Source organism: Microcaecilia unicolor, chromosome 10, assembly GCF_901765095.1.
Source record: "Microcaecilia unicolor chromosome 10, aMicUni1.1, whole genome shotgun sequence".
Lineage (NCBI taxonomy): Eukaryota > Metazoa > Chordata > Amphibia > Gymnophiona > Siphonopidae > Microcaecilia > Microcaecilia unicolor.
Window position 1 is genome coordinate 132213137 of NC_044040.1, and position 22497 is coordinate 132235633.

The 22497-nt window shown below is 43.2% G+C and overlaps 1 protein-coding gene across 1 annotated transcript in view; it reads right to left on the reverse strand.

Moving 5' to 3' along the window:
* Nucleotides 1-22497, reverse strand: part of ING5 (inhibitor of growth family member 5) — a 327421-nt gene that overhangs the window by 278227 nt on the left and 26697 nt on the right. The window contains exon 2 of the mRNA XM_030216998.1: nucleotides 17197-17268. Within this exon, the coding sequence (XP_030072858.1) occupies nucleotides 17197-17268 (72 nt within the window). The remainder of the gene's footprint in view (nucleotides 1-17196; nucleotides 17269-22497) is intronic.

Genomic DNA, 22497 nt, shown 5'->3' on the forward strand with positions numbered 1-22497 from the left:
CTCGCATCCATGCTCCTCTCTCACCCATGTCCCAGCCTGGCCCGCCCTCTTCTCCCCCCCCCCCTTCGCATCCATGCCCCCCCCTTCGCATCCATGCTGTCGTTTCTCCCCTGCCCTCCCGCTCCCATTGTTCTACTTCACTGGCCACCCTCTTCTCTCCCCCCAACATCCCTTTTTGTTTTTTTTCTTCTTTTTAAATTTACCTCCGTGGCGGTTCCGGCAGCGAAGCGTCAGGGAAGGAGGCGGTGCTCCCGAAGTCTAGCTTTCCCTTCGCTGTGTTCCACCTTCTTTTGACGTCATCCTTGACGTCAGAAGAAGGCGGAACACAGCGAAGGGAAGGCTAGACGTCGGGAGTGCCGCCTCCTTCCCTGACGCTTCGCTGCCGGATTTGTTTGGGTTTTTTTTTTCCGCCCTCGACGTCATGACGTTTGACGCGAAGGCGGGGCAGAGACGGCTGGCTGGCTTGAAGGCTTCACACCACAAATCCACGAACCCTTCAGCCTGGGAGTGACGTCAGATGGCTTCAGAACGTTGTCCTCAGAACGTTGAGGGTGCGTTTTATTATATTAGATACTGAAAGAAGAGGCAAGGTCCACTGCACTATATAAATAAAATCAAAGAGCAGTGTAGAAAGAGCAAAAAAAGCAAAAAAAGATCTTTATTCTTATGAAATATCATCAGTAACAATATCAATCCCATGGATTGACATTAAAAAGTACTTTTTGCAGTATTTTGTAAACCCAACATGTTTTGGTGTTAGGTCTTCATCAGGGACCATATTAAACTGTTATCACATATAAAGTAGTGGTGGGTACAGAACCTAATAGGGCAACAAAGGAGTAAACAAAAGAAAAGGAAAGACAAACACCAAAAAACAAAGAAAAAGGGAAAACCGTTACATATAAACCCTTACAAAACATCTTTCAAAAACTTACTCTAAAACCAGGTAGCAACACGCTGTACTACCTTCAGGAAAGGTCACTGTGTCAGACACCTAAAAGAAAAAGTATAATTAAAACAATAAAAATCATATATTAGATGAAGGAAATCACACCAAATATACATTAAACAGAACCACCGCTTGAGGACTGCTTTACTCTAGTGTAAAAAAAGAAAGAAAGAAGCACCAGGAATACATGAGTACAAATAAATGGGCTATATAGTACCAGACTCTTCATTCCCCAAAACTGGGCTTTTTAATGTTTTAAATAAGTTTATTTTTAAGCCTGATCTTGCTGAGATTTGGCTTCTAAGCTGTCATATACAGAGGCAGGAAAAACTCAGCGTTTATCTGCAGCCTCACTGTAGTTCTCACTGACTTTGGCATTAGATGAGATTCCTGAACCATGAAAATGTTTCTCTATAGTAAAAATCATGTTTATTTATGGTAATGGGCATGTGCTTTTAAAAGATTATAGTCATTTTAAAGCAGCTTTTTAGTTTTTTTTTAAAGGTTTGTGACCGGATTGCTAATGAGTGGGCTTTCTAATAATGATTATTTCAATAGTCCTAGCTTCATTCTGAAATAATTGTTTTAGGCGTAAGATTTCTTTAGAGAGGTTTGTTCGTTTGTTTATATATATATATATGAGTGTCTTTTGGGAAGGATGGCTTTTGGGCTGAAGAAGGCTGGTACCAAATAGCCAATGGATTTGTATTTATATATTCCTGGCACTTTTTTTTTTAAACACCAGAGTAAACCCAGTCCTCAAGCAGTGTTTGTTGGAATTTCCATCATTCAGTATACTATTTATATTGTTTTAATTATACCATTTCTTCTAGGTGTCCAATTGATATTCTGATCTGTACTGAAGGCAAGTACATTGTCACTGGGGTTTACTTAGCTGGTAGAGCGGCTGGCTGTGTGCTACTGCCAACACAGCCCATTCACTTTGAAAGGGCTGTGTCGGCAATGCTGTGTGGAAGATGCTAACAAGGCTTAGTAAACAGACCCCTGTGTTTTCTTCCGTTATTTTTACAGTAAGATTTGAATCAGGTTTTCATGGGGGTTTATGTATTATGCAGTTGGTATCCTGCAGCTGATGTTTTTCTCTTTTCCTTTATTTTTTTTTCCTTTCCTTTTCCTTTATTCCCCTTAGGTTCTGCACCCACCACTGACCAGAAGATAGGTGATATCAGTTTAACAGAGTCCCTTATTGCAGACTTAATACCAAAACATGTCAGGCTGAGGAAAATACCAGTAAATAACACTGGATGTCGGTCTGTGAGATTGATATGGTTACTTTGTTTTAGACTTTTGATAAGAATCAAGCAAAGTTACTCACCTGTAGCAGGTGTTCTCCGAGGACAGCAGGCCATGTATTCTCACACGTAGGTGACATCATCAGACAGAGCCCAGTGCGAACGTTGACAAGTTGTATAAATTTCTAGAAGCATCCCACCATGCATGCGCTGCTGCCTTCCTGCCCAACAAGCGAGCTCAGGTCCCTCAGTCATTGTACAAAGCTACAGAATGCAACTCCAAGGGGAGGTGAGAGGCTATGTGAGAATACTTGGCCTGCTGTCTTTAGAGAACACCTGCTACAACTGAGTAAGTAACTTTGCTTTCTCCAAGGTCAGGCAGGCCATTGTAGCCTCATTTGTGGGAATCCCTAGCTACCAGGCTCACTGAAAACAACAACGTTAGGACAATAGGGACTTAAAACGTCGACACCTGTACTCAATCAACCTGAATTTGTCTACTAATTGGGGAGGCACAGCCTGGAACAGAAGAAAACTGGGCCTAGGGGGATGGAGTTGGATTCTAGACATTGAACAAATTCTGCAGGACTGTCTGACCAAACCAGCTGTCATGTAATGAGATGTGAATGTGTGAACAAATGACTGTGTCACAGCTTTGCAAATCTCTTCAATGGAGGCTGACCTCAAGTTGGCTACCAATGTAACCATGGCTCTGACATTATGAGACTTGACAGGAAACTCAGGAGTAAGCCCAGCCTGGGCATAGGTAAAGGAGATGCAATCTGCTAGCCAATTGGAAATTGTGTGTTTATCAATGACTAGTCCCATCCTGTTTGGGTCAAAAGAAACAAAAAGCTAGGTGGACTGTGTGACAAAACAGGGGACTTTTATCTGTAACTTCTTATGTGAAAGTATGACATATTTGTTCCCTAGTGCATATCACTTGTTTGGTCAGCAGATGGCGACTGTTTTTTTTTTTTTTTTTGTAAAGGAGTTACAGACGTGACAGTTTTTTCCTGCCTAAGCTGAAAGGTAGTCTTTAGTCTCAGATAGGGAGAGAAAAGAGAGAGAGGAGAGAGAAAGATTATTATTATTATTTATTAGGATTTATTTACCACCTTTTTTAAGGAATTCACTCCACTGAGGCCCTGTGAGCAATTATATTTTGCTTGAATAGCTATATTTCCTGAACTCCCGTTACTACTCAGGTAGTAAACAAATGTTTAGTTAGTTTTAATATTAATACCTGTTTGATTTACCTGTTTTCACCACTATTTTCTCTTACCATTCACTGTTCAATTTCCTGGCAATAAACCTTATTAGTTTATTGATTCTGCTGTCCTGGACAGACTAAGAATCCTGATGGTTTGTGTTTTGGTCAGTGGGTGCTTTCTGGGAACTGTGGGATCCCTGGGATTGTGGCCCCAGTGTCCTTAGAAACCACCAGAGAAATAACTTGTGGGTGGGAGACTCACTCAGAGGCGAGTGGAAGGGTATGCCAGTGTAGAGCACGTGTGCAGGTGGCAGCAGACCTGAGCAGTTCTGGGACAGACCCTTTAGGTGGGCACTAGGCATTTTGTGACAGACTGTCTATGGGCTTTGGTCCGCTCCAGATAGAAGGCTAAGACTTGCTTATAGTCCAAAGTATGCAGTACACTCTCGCCAGGATGGGAATGTGGTTTTGGAAAAAATGTTGGCTGGATGAGATGGAAATCCAACACTACCTTAGGAAGGAACTTAGGGTGTGTGCAGAGAACTACTCTGCTGTGTTGAAATTTAGTGTAAAGTGGATCATCTACTAGGGACTGAAGCTCATTGACCCCTCCAGGTCAAATACTTCAGAAGACAGGAATCAAGTGGCTCAAAAGGAGCCTTCATCAGCTGGGTGAGGACAACATTGAGATCCCATGACACAGTTGGAGGTCTGACTGGCAAACCTCTCAAGGTCAAGCAAACCTCTCATGAAGTGAATAACTAGAGGCTATACAGAGATGGGATTGCCTCCCACACGGTGATGGTAAGCACTATCATACTGAGATGAATCCTTACAGAGTTGGTTTTCAAACCAGATTCAGAGAGGTGAAGGAGATATTCAAGCAGTTTTTGTATAGGACAAGTAGGGGATCTAAGGCACCACCCTCACACCAGACAGCAAACTGCCTCCACTTAAAAAGAGTACCAGATGAGGTCTTTTCAATCTTTGCTGGGAGGTATAATTCTAACACCAATTCTTAAAGATGCAAAGCTGCACATTAGGCAACCTGCTACTTACCAGCCTGTGGCTAGTATTCCTCTGCTTGTTAAACATTTCAAAGCCTATGTGGCAGAGTTACTGTCAGATTTCCTGACCAAACTTAACTGTTTATACAATTTTCAATTTGATTTTAGACCCTTTCATTCAACTGAGTCAGTACTACTGGCAATTACAACTGAAGTGAAAGCATTCTTTCCTTGGGGTAAAGTCTCTATACTGCTACAGTTTGATCTTACAGCTATATTTGGCACAGTCAATCATGAAATTCTAAGTTGAGTTCTCTGGATATTTCAAGTAAGGTCTTGAATTGGGTGCAAGCCTTTTGACATGGAGATTTTATAGGGTAAAAATGTCAAGTGACTTTTTAGGAGAATAGGCATCACGTTCTGGAGTTCCCCAGGGTTCTCCACTTCCTTTGACCTTGTTCAACATTTATGTCTTCTTTTTGCTTTGGGTTATCTACTATTGGTTCTATGTTTTTTTTCATATGCTGATGATATGCTTGTATTAATACCGATTAATGATGACATAACGTCTACTTTATCATGTGTCTCATCTTGTGTAAGTTGAACTGAAGATCAGAGTGCAATACATGGGTTTAAATTAAATAAGAATAAAGCCAAACTTCTTTGGTTTAGTAGGCAAGAGAATACTATCTCAATAGAATTAGTTTTATTGGATGGGTTGACTTCAAAGGTGGACAGTGTCAAAAATACTTGGTGTCTTTTTGGACACCTTGTAGCTGTACTTCTTAAACTGCATCAGCTCATGTCTTTTCATGCATTATTATTGGAAAAGCACTTTTCTGAATTGATTCCGTCTGTTGTTCTATGTTCATTAGATTATTATAATGGTTTATATTGCTTTTTATCTGCCCAATTAAATTACACTTTTACAGAATACTGCTGCCAAGATGATTAAACAAAAGATTTGATCATGCTACCCCTTGTCTGGTTAGGCTGCATTGGCTTCCTGTCAATGCTAGGGTTTCATTTAAATTGGCCTGTTGGGTCTATAAAATGTTTTGATGGTTCTTGACCAGAGTATCTGATCACACTTTTTTTCTTTTCCTTTAACCCCCACTTTCTCTAAGGCAGGTAATAATCGTCTTCTGTATTTTTCATCCTTTACAGATGTAAAATATTTAAAAAAAATCTTTACAAACATCTTTTTCATATCAAACTGTACAAATTTGGAATTCTTTACCTATTTTGGTGAGGATATCTCCCACTTAGTTTTCTTTTCAGAAGTGCTTGAAGACTATTTTGTTTCAGATCTCTAATGTTTTGATGATTTTTTACATTTATATTTTTTAACCTCTTTGAACTAATTTTTTTTGGGAGTTGGCGGACTAGAAGCACTATATCATATCACTGCTCAATGGAGTCTTTTCTGGAAATCAGAAAGACACATGAGACACCCTCCGGCAAGCATAAGGTTTCAAATTCTACACTCTCAACATCCAAGTCATGAGGGCCAGGGATTGGAGGTTGTGGGATGCAGAAGAGACCCCTTGTTCTGCATGATGAGGGTCAGAAAATAATTCAATCTCCACGAATCTTTGCAGAATAACTCTAGAAGAGGGAACCATATCTATCTCAGCCAGTAGGTCGTGATTAGGATCATAGTTCCCTAATTTGCTTGAGTTTCAGCAAAGCTTTCTCTATAAGACATACTGGATAGGTATATAAGAGACCCTCCTCCCAATGCAGAAGAAATACATCCAACGCCAGTCTGCCATGTGATCTGAGCCTAGAGCAGAACTGGGGGAAAAGCTCCACAAAGGGTGTGCCACACTCTCTGAAGATCTTTCAGGCTACGCCATGTTGAGAGACCACTTGTGTGGTTGCAAAAATCTGCTCAGTCTGTCCAACAGGCAGTTTTCCTTTCCTGGAAGTTATGTGGCTCAGAGGTCTATTCTGTGAAAGAGGGACCATTGCCACGGGCCCACTATCTTCTGACCACAAGAGGTAGGATCCCATGCCCACATTTCTTGTTCACATAAAACATTGCAACCTGGTTGTCCATTTGGATGAGAATTTGGCTTTGCAGCCAATCTCTGAAAGCCTTTAGAGTGTTCCAAATGGCCCACAGTCTGAGGAGATTGATATGAAAATCTGTTTCCTGAGTAGACCAAGTCCCTTGGGTATGAAGTCAATTTACATGAATTCCACAGCCCAGGTTGGATGCATCCACCGTTAGCACCTTCTGTGGAGGTAGAATTTGGAATGGTAGTCCCACACTCAAATTCGTTCAAATTGTCCACCAGAGAAGGACATGAGTCAATCCTAGGGGAATCTGGATGGCATCCGCTAAGTTCCCAGATGCCAGAGACCACTGGGAAGCTAGGGTCCACTGGGCTTCTCTCAAGTGGAGATATGCCATGGGAGTGGCATGCACTATTGAGGCCATATGGCCCATCAATCTCAACATTTGCCAAGCTGTAACCTGCTTGCTGGCACGGACCTGAAGGCAAGCATTGATAAGGTCTCTGCTCTGGTTTGTGGAAGAAACGCCTGAGCCTGCAATGTATCTAGCAAGGCTCTTATATACTCCAATTGCTTGTCTGGGAGAAGATGGGACTTTGGGAAGTTTATAATGAACCCTAGTAACTCCAACACCCCAACAGGCGCATAGACTCAACACCCCCTCCCGTGATGTGCTCTTAACAGCCAATCATTCAGATAGGGAAACACATATACTCCCAGCCTGCGTAAATATGCAACTACTACCGCTAGACATTTGGTGAATACCCTGGGAGCTAACACGAGGCCAAACGGCAGTATGCAGTACCGATAGTGGTGTTTTCCTAGGCAAAATCTGAGATACATCCCAGGAAGTATCAAAATGTAGGTGTAGGCATCCTTTAGGTCCAGAGAGCAAAGAAACATAGAAACATGACGGCAGATAAAGGCCATATGACCCATCCAGTCTGCCCATCCTCTGTAGCCCCTAATTCTTCCTGTTCCTAAGCGATCCCACATGCTTATCCCATGCCTTTTTAAATTCTGGAACAGTCCTCGACTCCACCACCTCCACCGGGAGGCCATTCCATGCCTCCACCACCCTTTCTGTGAAATAATACTTCCTTAGGTTACTCCTAAGCCTATTCCCTCTTATTTTTGTCATATGCCCCCTCATTCCAGAGCTCTCCTTCATTTGAAAAAGGCTCTCTTCCTGTACATAAATGCCCTTGAGATATTTAAACGTCTCTGTCATGTCTCCTCTCTCCCTCCTCTCTTCCAGCGTATACATGTTGAGGTCCAGAGAGCATAGCCAGTCATTTGCCTGAATCATGGGAAGAACTAATGCCAAGGGAAATCATCCTGAACTTTTCTTTAACCAGGAATTTGTTTAGGGCCCTTAGGTCTAGGATGGGATGAAATCCCCCACAATGATGTACCTGGAATAGAATCCCTTCCCTTCTTCCCCTGGTAGCATGAGTTCAAATGCATTGGCCTGGAGAAGGGTGGAGATTTCCTCTGTAAATACCTGCTTGTGCTGAGAGCTGAGTGACTATGCTCTATTTGGTGAGTTTTGCCGCCAATGGAGGGCGTAACCAAGATGAACCATTTTAAGAACCCACCGTCTGGAAATTACATGGGGCCACCTGTGATGGTACATAAGCATCACCAAGCTGGGACAGACCAAAGGTCCATCGAGCCCAGCACCCTGTCACCGATAGCGGCCAAAAGAACAAGCAATTTGTCCCGCCCATCCTAGAAATAGTGTATTATTCCCGCGTCCATTCAATAACATTCTATGGCCTTTTCCTCCAGGAAGCCGTCCAACCTTTTTTTGAAGTCCACTAAGTTAACCGCCTTAACCACTTTTTCCGGCAGCGAATTCGAGAGTCTAACTACGCGTTGAGTGAAGAAAATTTTCCTCCGATTCGTTTTAAATTTACCACACTGCAGGCAGCTTCATCGCATGCCCCCTTGTCCTAATATTTTTGGAAAGCGTAAACAGACGCTCCACATCGACCCATTCAACTCCACTCATTATCTTATAGACCTCTATCATATCTCCCCTCAACCGCCTCTTCTCCAAGCTGAAGAGCCCCAGCCTCTTCAGCCTTTCCTCATAGGGAAGTTGTCCCATCCCCTGTATCATCTTTGTCGCCCTTCTCTGCACCTTTTCCAATTCTACTATATCTTTTTTGAGGTTCGGTGACCAGAATTGAACAGAATACTTAAGGTGCGGTCGCACCATGGAGCGATACAATGGCAGAATAATATCCTTATTTTTGTTTTCAATCCTTTTCCTAATGATACCCAACATTCTATTTGCTTTCCTAGCCGCAGCAGCACATTGAGCAGACGTTTTCAACATATCATCTATGATGACACCTAGATCCCTTTCTTGGTCCGTGACTCCCAACGCTGAACCTTGCATGACATAGTTATAGTTTGGGTTCCTCTTTCCCACATGCATCACTTTGCACTTGTTCACATTAAACGTCATCTGCCATTTAGACGCCCAGTCTCGTAAGGTCCTCTTGTAGTTTTTCACAATCTTCCTAAAATTTGACAACTTTGAATAACTTTGTGTCTTCGGCAAATTTGATTACCTCACTAGTTACCCCCATCTCAAGGTCATTTATGAATATGTTAAAAAGCAGAGGTCCCAGCATAGATCCCTGAGAGACCCCACTAACTACCCTTCTCCATTGCGAATATTGACCTTTTAATCCTACTCTCTGTTTCCTATCTTTCAACCAGTTTTTAATCCACAGTAAGACACTACCTCCGATCCCATGTCCCTCTAATTTCCTTTGAGGAATTTGAGGAAAAACGATTATAGAAATCTGAACCTGCTGGATATTGAGGAAGACTTTTCATCGTGGATTAACCATCCAAGATAAGTAAAAAAATTTTTGATTGCTACTATTTGTATATTTAGTGGTGTCTCCACCTATGAGGTTGTTGAAGGTGGATGGACAGGAGTTCATGAAGAGACTGCATGTGGAGTTTTTTTGAGACTTATGATTAAAGAGGCACTCATCCCTATTATAAGGCGTGTCCTTTGGAAGGAAGTGTTGCCGGTTATACTGAGGTCTTTTTTCTCCACATTTTTTCATGTGTGACAGTCTACATTCTCCTCTCAACCTTGTGTAGTTTGTAGAAAGTTGAAATTGTGGTAATTAAAATCACCCATTATTATTGTGTTGCCTATTTTATTTGCCTCACTAATTTCCTTTAACATGACTGCGTCAGTCTGCTCATCCTGGTCGGGCAGTCGGTAGTACACCCCTATGGTAAAATTCAGTCTCCCCCCAACGGAAGGCCATCTGGAACTGTCAAGAGTATGGCTATTCTCTACTGCAGCCAGTCAAAAACTCACCCCATGTTTTGATTGGGGCACCAACTGGGACGTCTGAGAACGGGGGTTTGAGGGCTCTGGGATGCTGGCCCTGGGACTGCTGGGCAAAGCAGGAGGACAGCAAGAACCTATGCCTTTGAGAGTAATAGGGACACCACCTAGCCCTCCTGGAAAACCTCAGAGAGCTAGAGGGTGCAGCTGAAGAGTGCCAAGATAGTTTTTGGATGGTATCTGTATCTTGTTGAGGTGAGTGACCTCCTCTACCTTATCTCCAAACAAATTATCTCCTCAGCTTGACACATTTGCTAACCTCTCCTGAATCACTGGTTCCAGGTCAGAGACACACAGCCATGAGAGTCTGTGCATCCATATACCCATGGTGAAGAGTCTGGATGTCACATCAAAAAAGAGTCATAAGCCCCTCTGACCAGATTTTTTCTACACTCTAGCTGCTTATTGGCCAGCCAGAAAAGCTCAGTGGCCTGCTCCTGTGGGAGAATGTCCACCAGACTGAGCGTACTGCAGACCAGGGACTGCAAGTACAGGCTCATGTAGGACCGGCAGGACTGGATGTGGGCAATGAGCACTGAGGCCTGAAATGTTTTCCTCCTAAACAAATCTAGTGTCCCGGCCTCTCTACCTCGGGGTGCCAAGGCATGAGTCCTGGAGCTCGTACCTCATTTGAGGGCAGACTCAACCACCAGAGAGTGGAGTGGCAACTGGGCCTTCTCAAATCCAGGAGCCTTTTGGATACGATACTGCGTATCCACTTTCTTTGGTGCTACTTGCACTGAGAGGGTAGATTCCTAGTTCTTCATCAGCGCATCCTTAAGGATAGAGTGTAATGGTGCCATGACCCCTTCCTTAGGAGGAGACTCATAGTCCAGGTCAATCAGCATCTCAGCCCTGGGCTCTCCCTCCATTTCCAACTTAAATGGGATTGCTGAAACCATCTCCTTGACAAATCCGGTGAAAGAGAGACCCTCAGGTGGAGATTTTCATCTCTCTTGAGGCGGGAAGGAATCAGAGGGAATACCATACTCTGAAGTAACATGGGTTCTCCTCAGAGTCCCATGAGTAGTCCCATTCAGACTGTTCCTCGTACTCAGAGCGGGCTGGGAGAGTCTGTGTCTGCCTCAGCTCAGAGGAACCATGTCCTCACCTCGAAGGACACCAAGGTACAGTCCTACTCTCTGACTCTGGGGAAGCTTCCTCCCCGACATCGAGAACAGCACCGTATTTATTTATTGACATTTATATCCCACATTATCCCATGCAAGCACGAATTCAATGTGAAACAAAGTGATAGAAATATGAAGACAAATACAGAAGAACAAAATTTTAGATAGATAATGGGGAAAGACTATAGTAGGTAAATTTAGTCAACAATAATCAATAACATAGTAACATAATTATCCATCGGTAAGAATTTTTTGAAAAGGTCAATTTAACATTTTACGGAAACTCAAACTGTAGGGAAGCTGAAGTCAAAGGTTCAAAGGGAGGTTTTATAAGCTGAGACAGAACTAAATTGAGATCCCATGAAGGTGAGACTAATGAAGGCCTCAAGTGGAGCAATCCTTTAAGAAAGTGACGCTCCATTGGATGAGAAGAAAGAGATGTGCTTTGATGATCCTTTTGATAAAAAGATATTGCTGCATTATGAACTGTGAGAGAAATTGATTTGAGACGAGCAGTGATGGTATAGGTGTAAAAGAAGGGTCTAACTGATGAGAACACTAGATGCAAAATCTTTTCCATTTGGAAGCATAGGACCTTTGAGTGGAGGGTTTGAGCTGCAGAGAGAATCTCTTGTATTAGGTACTCAAAGAATCTCTGTTTTGCTTACATTCAGGCACAGTTTTTGTTGTTTGCCCATTGAAGATTTGCATTTAGACAGTCAGTTTACTCAAGGCTGTGGGTAGATCCGGTTCAGTGGATATGAGAAGTTGCATATCAGCATAGATATAGAATTTTGTGTCCACTGACCAAAGAAGCTCAGCCAGACACTTGAGGTAGATATTAAATAAAATGGAAGACAGAATGGATCCTGTGGCACCCCACTTCCCAAAGTAATGACTTCCCAAAGTAATGATGTGCTGTTGTTGTATAGAACTGATTGTTGTCTGCCTGACAAATAGGATTTGAACCATGTAAATACTGTGCCACTGATGCCTATTTCTGCCAGCCTTGTAAGCATAATATTATGATCCACAGTGTCAAGGGCTGCTGAGAAATCCAGCAACATTAATATCAACGCATATCTTTTGTCACGGTTTCTGTGCATATCATCAAGAAGGGACATAAGGGGGAAAGGATCCAAGATGGCGCTGTGAACGGACGCACCTGAGTTTGCTCCTAGAGGTTGCTTAGTTCTTTAGCTTCTATCGGTGCCTCTGTAGCCTCGCTATCGATGGGGAAGCAGAGGGGAAAGGTAAAGGAATATCCCTCGGTTCCCGAAACCTCTTCAACGTTGAGGCAAACGACCCTGCAATTTTCTAAGCAGCAACCGGGTCCTCAGGGAACTTCGACCCCTACTGCATCGGCGTCGATAGAGAGTGTAAACGGGGCTTCCTTGAGCCCCGTGGAACGAATTGCTCCGCCTCAGCCAGGGAGTGAGTTGCTAGCAGCCCGAACAGAAACGGAAACCGGAGTGGTTCAACCTAATCTGTTGGAGGGAAGGACTGTGGCAACAGAGAGCGGATCTCAACTACGAGAACAATTGATTCAATCAGCTTCAAAGGTATTACCTCAGGATATTACTTCTAGACTTTCCCGTGTTGAGGCTCAATCTCCCTCTCTCCCCATAGCTGCCGGCGTGGTTAGACCAGCAATAGTGACATTAGAGTCACTATGGGATATGGTGTACAACATTCAAACCTCTATGCAGAATACCTCGAAAGAAAATATTGTTGATATTAAAACGCTTTCTGAAGCTGCTCTGCTCCAAGCGCAAGTGACTGCACAGCAATCCTTGAAATTGGAAAAGGTGAATAATGAGTTTCAAGAAAGGGGGAGTCTGGAAGCTGCACTGGTTAAAGACAATAATTTCCTACATAAACGTCTGGAGTACCTGGAGAACCAGGCTAGAAGACTTAATCTGAGGTTTCTCAACTTTCCCAAATCTCCTTTAATTTCTCCTTTGGAAATGGTAAAAAAATATATGGTTGACATTCTAGGAATGGATAAAGATTCACTGCCTCCCATTACACGGGCCTATTACATCTGGAATTCGAAGGGTATGAAAGGAAACCCCCCAGTAATGGGGGAAGGTATGAACCTTACCTCATTCCTGGAAAGTTCACTGGAAATAATTACTCAGAGGTCAACTATGCTGGTCACTTTTGTGCTGGAGCCAGATCGGAATGCTGTACTAAGACTTTCCTTAAGACACCTAGAAAATCTGTTTTTGGGCTCAAAGGTACGTATTTTTCCTGATCTCTCAAAGTCTACTCAAGTGAGGCGCAGAGCTTTTTTAGAGCTGCGCCCCAGAGTGTTGGCAATGGGAGTAAACTTTGTATTACGTTTTCCTTGTATCTGTAATGTACTGCTTGAGGGCAAACAGTTCCAGTTTGTAGACCCGAAACAGTTAAAAGAATTTCTTGATGCTAGAGTTGATTTGAATGTTATATGCCCTCCCTAAATAGCAAGCTGGGTCTAGAAACCTGAGGTAGCAGCCGTTATGTTACTTTTTTTTAAATTTCTTTCTAGATATGTGAACTCTTGGATCCTGTTTTCTTTTTTATTTGTGGACGAATAGGCCGATAAGATATTTTTCTTTCCTTATTGTATTACAATTTCTCTTGTAAAATAATGCCGATTGCATAATCACACTGTTTAGTGTTGTATTGAAATATATTAATAAAGAATTTAAAATATAAAAAAAAAAGAAGGGACATAAGAACTGTCTCTGTTCCATACCCAGGTCTGAATCCAGATTGACATGTGTCTAACCAATCACTTTCAATTAGCCAGTCGTGAGTTGAATGCAGATTGTCTGTTCTATAAGTTTTGCCAATGTGAATGTCGACACTCATCGAGGTGCCGGTACTAAAGATGTTTGCACAGACATAGAAAGAGCTTTAGAGAGAAGCTGGGCCTGATCTGCCAATGCCGAAGTGGTCTGCTGCTGCCACATTTGCGCCAGCTTCTCCCCGAGCATTGCACGGAAACACTCAAAGGTATCAGCAGCAAAGGCAGGGGAGCTGATACAGTGGCAGCCAGAAAAGGCATCATTTGTCAAATCAGTAGAGGGGACCTGGCTGCTCTGAGGGTCATGTACTGGCTCTTCTTCCAAAGAGGAGGAGCACTCCTCTCAGTGATGGCACCTCTTGGTTATCGGCAATGCCGATACCCCTGCGCTCCCAGCACCATGCATTGAAGAGGACCGATGTTTGTGCTTCTTGAGCTTCCCCGATGCTTAGCATCGCAGACCTTTGGTGCCAACAACGTTGAATCTATACGCATCTTCTGTGTCGACTCCGATGCTGACCAGTCCCGGGGAGCACCCATAGAGACAGGTGGAGACCGTCTCGACGCCAGTGCACTCCCAGTGAATGTAGAAGCCTTCATAGCCGAGGTCAGTGCTTCTGGTGCCGATGTTGATGCACAGGTCTTTGAGGAGCCAAAATGTTTCTCATGTTGGGCCTGCCATACCCTCTGTGATATCAGCTGAATTTTTAAACACAGAGAAAAACAGTTAGGCTCATGGTTAGGCCCCAAGGCACCCAATGCACCATGAGTGCAGGTCCATTACCAAAAATCACCCAATTACATTGGTCGCACCTCTTGAAGCCACTGGAGGTCACATGAGACATCAAAAAAAGAATTGCAGCCAAATTAAACTCCTCAATCTTGAGCAGAAAAAAGGGGGCAGTGTTTAGTTGAGGTCGGGGCTCCGGCCTAAAAATGGGCCTAGCCAGTTGTGAAAAGTAAAAGGAAACAAAGTGCCAAAAAAAACTATGAAATACAAGGAAAAACTAGATTAAAGAAAAAATACCTTTTAAAAACAAAAAGAGCCACACAGGAAGGCACTGCAACACTAGAAAAAATGCAAGCCGTGAAGAGAAGGCAGAAACGTGTCCTCTGAGCTCTGCAGAAAAACAAAGACTGAGGGACTGTAGAAATATGCTAGCCCTTGCTCTCAGTGAAATACAGGTCAATGGCTAAGGCTAAGAATTAGGCCTGTAAAAATCAAACATAATCTCTGACACAAAATACATTTCACTGCAGCAAAAGCTGAAGTGAGTTCCCACAAAGCTGACAAGGGAGGGTGACTTTGCTCTTGTCAACAATGCTGGGACTGGGACTGGCACCTGCGAGAAGTCATGAGCGAAGATGTTTTGGCTAATGGAAGATAGTAGTAGGTCAGGTGCAAGTAGGGGGGGGGGAGCTGAAAAGGGCAAAATGACCTGTGAAGTAATTTCTTCACAGATGTTGTCCTGAACATATTTTGTTTATACTTAGAGCTTGGGAACACGTGAAGTCATTCTTATCAACTGATAAAGGCCAAGAGCTCTGGTGAGAAAGCTAGGGTCCATTGGAATGAATAGAGTCAGAAGGGTATAAAAAGGGCAGTCTGAAGGGTATCAGATGAGAAGGCTGCAGAAGAGGGGAGAAGGCTGGAGAGAGAGGACGTGTCGTGAAGTGCTGTTCTACTATGTGAATGCCTGCTTGCCTGTACTGCCTTTGGGTAAGATACTAATGCTAATAAACTATATTATTATATCTACTGACTATTGGGCTTCGTTCTAATTATGGAGCTTGCTACTGCCCAGTCTGCATAAAGCAGTCATGAGCAGATATAAGGTGAGAGTAATTAAGCATTTAGAGGATACATGCAATCCTTTTCAGGATAGTAGAAAGCCCATGGCTTCCGCTGCCCAAACCGTTCTGGCAGACCCAATTATCTTCAGGACTCGAGATTGCAAGTTGGGTAGGAAGGCACCAGTGAGTGCACGGTGGGATGCTGCTAGATGTCATCCACACGTGAACAACGGCCTGCTTCTCCTCTGAAAAAGACCTTTTTGCTTTCTTTGCTAGCTCTACGCTGCTCTTTATTCATTTTCTAAAAGCATGTACTAAAACAAAATGAAAAACATTTTCTACCTGCAGACTCCTATTACTCTTTGTAAAGAATTGAGGGGTCCCGAGCCCCCCCCAAGAAGGCTAGAGTGACCTTAATCTGACTCCATCTCCAAATAGCATTAGTACTGGGGTAATCAGGGAATTGTGAAGTTCTAAGAGAAATTGCCACTGAGAGAGACGCTAGATCTAAGGAAAAGGTACCAGCCTTATGACAAACTGGAATCAGATTACAAGTTATACAATGCAGTGAAAGATAGCTGCTGGATGCAACAAAAGCATTTGTACTTACAGCCTTTCATCATTAAGTGAAGCCCACAAACCATCATTTAGAATGGAGAGTTTATTTGCATATCAGATTTTAATCGGGTACATTCATCAGACAAATTCTGGATTCAGCTGACCGGAGCTCTGCTGCTTCCGAGGCGTTGAAGAAAAGTTCTCTCTAGGGCTTGCATGCACCCTGCTTTTATACAATTTGGTCACTATACAAGTCTATGGAGAGCTCTAATATTGCTTCATCCATGAGTCATGCCCTCCGGCCAGGTGCCCTATTGCGTAATTTCCTTTTTTGTCAACAACTTGTTCTTATGAAGTTCCGTTTTAGCTATTGCGCAATTTCCCTTTTTGTAAACATTTCCTTAGATACGGACATCCAAACATCAAAACATGAACATCTCCCTAGATACAGACATCCAAACATCAAAACATGAACAAAACAACTTCTTTATGAAGATATCTAAATTTGGATATATTAGGTTCATATCATCTTGTAATCTGAGCGCCATCTTATAAAGACAGACTCCGTGTTATGAACCAAACTTCTTATCATTTCTGTCTTTAATTTCTTCATTATGTGTGTTACACTCTATTTGGAAGTAGCACCAGGTTTCAAAGCTATGTAGCTTGGCCTACCACTATTCCAGTGGATAAGATCTTGCAGGAAAAGCAAGTCCTTGCTCAGCCAGTCATAGATTTTTAAACCTAGCTGGTATTTTTACAGCCTTAGTCCTAAAATCTGGCCTTCCACCCTTCCGGTGGGCATCCAGTAAGGGCCTCTTGCTGTAGTATAATTATACATCTTACATACAAATATAAAGTGCAAACCATCCCATGCAACATTAAACATCTGTAGTTAGGCACCACCTTTCTTTATAAAGAAATAACCAAAATTATTTACAACAAAAATATAGAATATAAAACTACCATAAACAAATACAGACCATCCTAATAAGATAGCATTCAGCCTCTCAAGATCTAGCTTCTAATCCCCTCTTTTTTCTTTTCAGCGGTTAGTCATTACCGCAGAGAGTTCATCGTGTACCTGAACACACCTTCTGTTCTCTGATCCAGTTCACGCATCAGCTGAAAGTTTCTCTGCAGTTCACATGGCAGGTTTTCTATACCTACAACACAAATGAACATAGTGAGAAAGTACCAAAGTCCAAAAAAAAAAAAGAACATAATTTTCAGTTCAATATTCAGCCAGGGTCACAGCTGAAATCCAGAAATTCAGTGCCAGTATCCAGATAATGACTGATCAGTGCTGGTGTAGGGTTACCATAAGTTCAGATTTCCCTGGACAAGTTCTCCTTTTCAGGGGACTATCTGGTGTCTGGATTATTTTTTTCCAGCCAGAACTTTTATCCAGGTTTCTGGGCTGGCTGGCGGGTTGGCACACGGGTGGGCTTGCCTTTTCCCTCCCCCCAGCCTACCATAGTGCACCCTGATGGTCTAGTGGTTTCTTTGAAGCAGGAAAGAACTCCACTCTTTCCTGCTTCCTGATGCTGACCTCCCCACTACCACCGCTTCTTGAAAATGGCTGCCAAGTCTTCAAGCGGAGGCCTCACAAGACTTTTGGGGAAGTCTTTTGTGAGGCCACCGCTTGAAGTCTCGACAGCCATTTTCAAGAAGCAGCAGCAGCGGGAAGGTCAGCGCAGGGTTCTTTCCTGCCCCAAAGATGCCACTAGATCACCTGGGTTGCCAGGTAGACATGGGAGGGGATGGGAGGGAAGGAAGAGGAGAGGAAACATGCTGTACATGGAGAGGAGGGAAGGAAATTGAAAAGTGGGAAATACAGCACATGGATAGAAGAGGATGGAGAGGAGAGGGGGCCATGCTGCTCATGGATGGGAGGGAAAAGAAAAGGGGACATGCTGCTCATGTATGTTTGCTTTTTGGGACATGTACATTTTTTTCTAATTTTGTTATTTAGACTACAGAAGAAAATATATTTCTGTTACTTTTACCAGTATTTTCACTTCTTATAGAATCTGGCTTTCTTGGGGAATCAAGGTGACTGTGAGGCTGGGGCAGGGCGGCATTTTATTTTTTGTGTCCTCTTTTTTTTGTCTCCACAAATATGGTAACTCTAACCCTATGCAGGTGTTATTCAGATATCCAGCCAATTATCCAGATATCTAACTGGCTAAAGTTAGAATAGCCTTTTATCACCAAGAGAAGTGGAGGAGTGGCCTAGTGGTTAGGGTGGTGGACTTTGGTCCTGGGGAACTGAGTTCAATTCCCACTTCAGGCACAGGCAGCTCCTTGTGACTCTGGGCAAGTCACTTAACCCTCCATTGCCCCAGGTACAAATAAGTACCTGTATACAATATGTAAGCCGCATTGAGCCTGCCATGAGTGGGAAAGCGCGGGGTACAAATGTAACAAAAAAAAAAAAAAAAAAATTCATGGACCGAATATTGCTACTAATCGGATACCTTTGGGGTCAGCACTCACTCTATTTACAGATCACCCCAGCATTATCCGGATGACACTGGGGCAGTCTGTAATAAATTTTCAGCACTGCTAAAAATTGCTGACGGTCTGCTTCAAAGAAAGAGAGAGCCCGCCAGACTCAGTATACTGTTCAATAAAGACTCCAAGTAAAGGCATGTATAGAGCTGGTGGGACTAAATGCAAGCAATGAGCATTGAGTCCTGAAAAGTCTTTCACCTAAATGAATCCATGGTTCTGGCCTCTCGTCCCGGGGGTGCTGAGACATGAGACTGAGAACGCTTGGCCCTGATTGAGAGCAGATGTGCCCTCTCAAATCTGGGAGCCTTCTGCATACGACCTTGTGTATCCACCTTCTTAGGTGCGACCTGACTCCCAGTTCTTCAATAATGCATCCTTAAGGATAGGGTGCAATGGCACAGTGACCCCTTCCTTAGGAGGAGAAGACTTATAGTCCAGGACAGACAGCATTCCTGGCCTAGGCTTTTCCTCCATCTGCAACTTAAAATGGGACAGCCACATCCATTTCCCTCACAAAACTAGTGAAAGAGAGCGCCTGCAGTACTGCGTGTCCAGATTTCAACATTCTGCGAGGCGATGGTGTCAAAGATCTGGGCACTGGCACCAATGGAGCCTCAGAGAGGGCCTGGTAGCGCAAGCACCCTCGATGCCTGAGCGAAAGGCCCCTGCAGTAACTGCGCCAGCTCCTCTTGGAGAATGCTCCGGAATCGCTCATCAAAGGTGGGCATCGTCTAAGGCATGGGAGTCGTTGAATAGGCAATCTGAGAAGATATCGGTGCCAAACCAGTGGCAGGGACCAGGCCGCTCGAAAACTTACACACCAGCACCTCTTCTAAGGAGGTGAAGCACTCCTCCCAGCACCAGCATTTTCTTGGGCATCAGAGAATCCAATGTCTCAGAGCTCCCAGCACCGTGCGTTGAGGAAGACCAGTGTTTTTGTTTCTTGGGCTTCTCCCAATGCATAGAGCTTCAATTCCCTGGTGTCGACGATGATGTCGCCAAACCCGTGCTCGCCCTCGGTGTCTGGTCCGATGTTGACTGATCCCAGGGCCTGTTGTCAGTGCCTGGTGTCAAGACAAGTGGAAATCCTCTCGATGCTGGTGCACTCCCAATGGATACTGAAATCTGAGCAGCCATGGAGGTCGATGCCACCAGGGTTCTGGACTTCGAGGAGCCAAAAAGTTGCTCTCTTTGAACCAGTCGCACCTGCTGAGTTCTCACCTGCATTTTCAAACAGAGATCACAATCTGAGGGGACATTATCTGGCCCAAGGCACCCAATGCACCAATTGGGCAAACCTCTTGAGTCACTGGGGGTCTTCTGTGACATAAAAAAAAAAAAAAAAAAATCTCGTCCAAATTAAACTTCTCAATCTTGAACTCTCAAAAAGGGGTGCATTCAAATTGAGGTCAGAGCTATGGCCTAAACCTGGCAGCCACAACCAAAAATAAAGAACTTAAAAAGGGCCAAAAATCCCTTTAAAAATACAAGGGATGGAGGAAAATGAAAAAAAGAAAAATGTGACTAAAATAATGAAAAGAAACCTGCATGGGAAGTCACTTTGCAAAAAAGTAGCAGCAGTGTTAAGAGGGAATATGCAAACACATCCTCTCAGTTCCGCAGAAAAAAACAAGTCTGGAGGACCCATGCTTGCGCACTGGTTGGGAAGGCATCAGCACATACACGGTGGGATGCTGCTAGGATCTTCTACTATATTCGCTAGTCAGCATCCGCACCAGGCTCCGTCAAATGACATCACACAGATGAGAGAATAAGCCAGCCTGTTGGTTCTCTGAAAATAGGAAATATCCAAACTTTTGGCCCACGAAAAGTTTTTTGTCTATGACAGAAGTTTCAAAACACGATCCCTATCTTGTGGAAAAACAAAGGTGACCAAAAGATTTTCTCGAGACACTGATTTTTCAAGAAAAGCCATCAGGCCCAAACTGTCCTGGGATATATCCTGCAGTTCCAAATTTGCAGCAGCTCCAGATGGCCTCTCCCAAGCCGTTGAAGCTTTAGTTTTAGTAGTAAGATAATAGCCACAGGTGGACAAGCATCCTTAGGTAACATCAAAATTTCCTCAAAGTAGCTCCTTAAAAAGCTATGATTAATAATTTTATCTTTCACCAAGGCAGACTGTACCTTCAGTGACTCAGAACACTCAGAGTCACCTTTCTGAAACAAGGGTTGCAGAGATAAAGTATTATCATTTTTAACCACAACAGAAATAAAGGTTACCACCGCCTTTGTCATAGAAGTAATTGCTGCATGCAAAGAAGACAGGCCTTCTCCAGACCAAATCCAGAGTAATATTGTCCAGTCTTACCAATGGGAACAGAGTCTTCAGTGCCTCCACAACTGAATCATGCAGCACTGACCGAGGCAATTCAGAAAAATCTGGAGCAACATCAGAATTCCTAAACCCTTGAACCAGAACATCACCCTACTGTGAAGGCATCCCAGGAGGTAACTCAGACCGCGGGCTCTCCTCTCCAGCTAGAACGCATCTCACGACTTGTGCTGCGCAGCCCCTGCTCAAGCTGACATCAGCATCCCCCATGGCCGCTGCTTCTTGCGGCTCTGCAGGGGGACCAGCGTATTCACTGCGGCAAAGGCTTCAGTGATGGAAACTTGCCAGTAAGTGGCTGCCTGCTCAAACACCGGCTTCCCCTTATACTTCTTCCCCGTGCTACGAACTGGGAAGTGCAGAGCTGCTCCTTCCCGTGACTACTCTCAAGTGTCCATCTTGGATTCTGTTTTGCCAGGTTTAACTGAAAGGCCAGGGCTTTGTTACTAATGTGTCCTCCATTTCCCTTCTAGTTTGGTTTAGAGCAGGCTTTTTTATGAAGTGACTCTAGCTGTATGAATTGATATCTTAAATCTTTCTCCCATCCCTCTTTGATTCATTTTTGTTGTGCCGCACACTATCGGTTCACCTCCGATTACAGCCTTCATACTATCCCATACAACAGACCCCCCTCCTCACCTGTATTATTCTTAACAGAATGCAGAACCAGGGCTGTGGAGTCGGTACAAAAATCCTTCGACTCCGACTCCTCAGTTTATGGTACCTCCGACTCTGACTCCGACTCCTCAGTTTTTAATATTTTTTTTTTTTTGCATGTTGACTGAAAGAGTGCAGCATGTAAGGCTGCATGTTAATGTTTGGGTTTAAAATCTATGTCATTGTGACTTTTTATTTTATTTATTAAAGAAACTATAAATATTCATTAATCCTAAAGTTTAAACAAAAAAACACACATAAAAAAACAAGGTTATGTTTATTGTTTTTTTTATCAAGTATAAAGTCATCATAGCATTAGCAAGTATAAAAATCTGGAACAACCACGTCCTTTGGAAATTCTAGAACAACATCCTTTGGAAATTAGAACAAAATCAAAGTTAACCTACATAAACCAAAAACATTTGGAAAACCTAAAACAACTTGTAAATTATTTAAACTTGGCACATATAGCTATAGAATAGCTGTTAAACATAATCCAAAATTAACTAATATATTGTTCTTAGAAACAGAATTGCTTCTGCCAGATCCTCCTTCATAGAAGCCCTTAAATCTGATTTGATTATTTTCAGTGCTGAAAGTCTTGCAACACTGACTTGGGTGGGTGGCATTGCTGTTACGGTTCTAGCTGCATCACTGACAATCTCTGGATAAACAATGATGGCTTCTTCTATAGTCAGTTTTGATGAGCGGTCAAACTTTTCCACTTCTTTTAATCCTTTAAAAAAACTCTTGCATGAATTTCTTTATATGGACATTTACAGGTTGCTTTTCCATGCTTAACCGACATCGCTTTGCTTTCGAAGCTTCCATTTTGTCCAAATAGGCTTGAAAATTCTCTTCTTCATTTGAA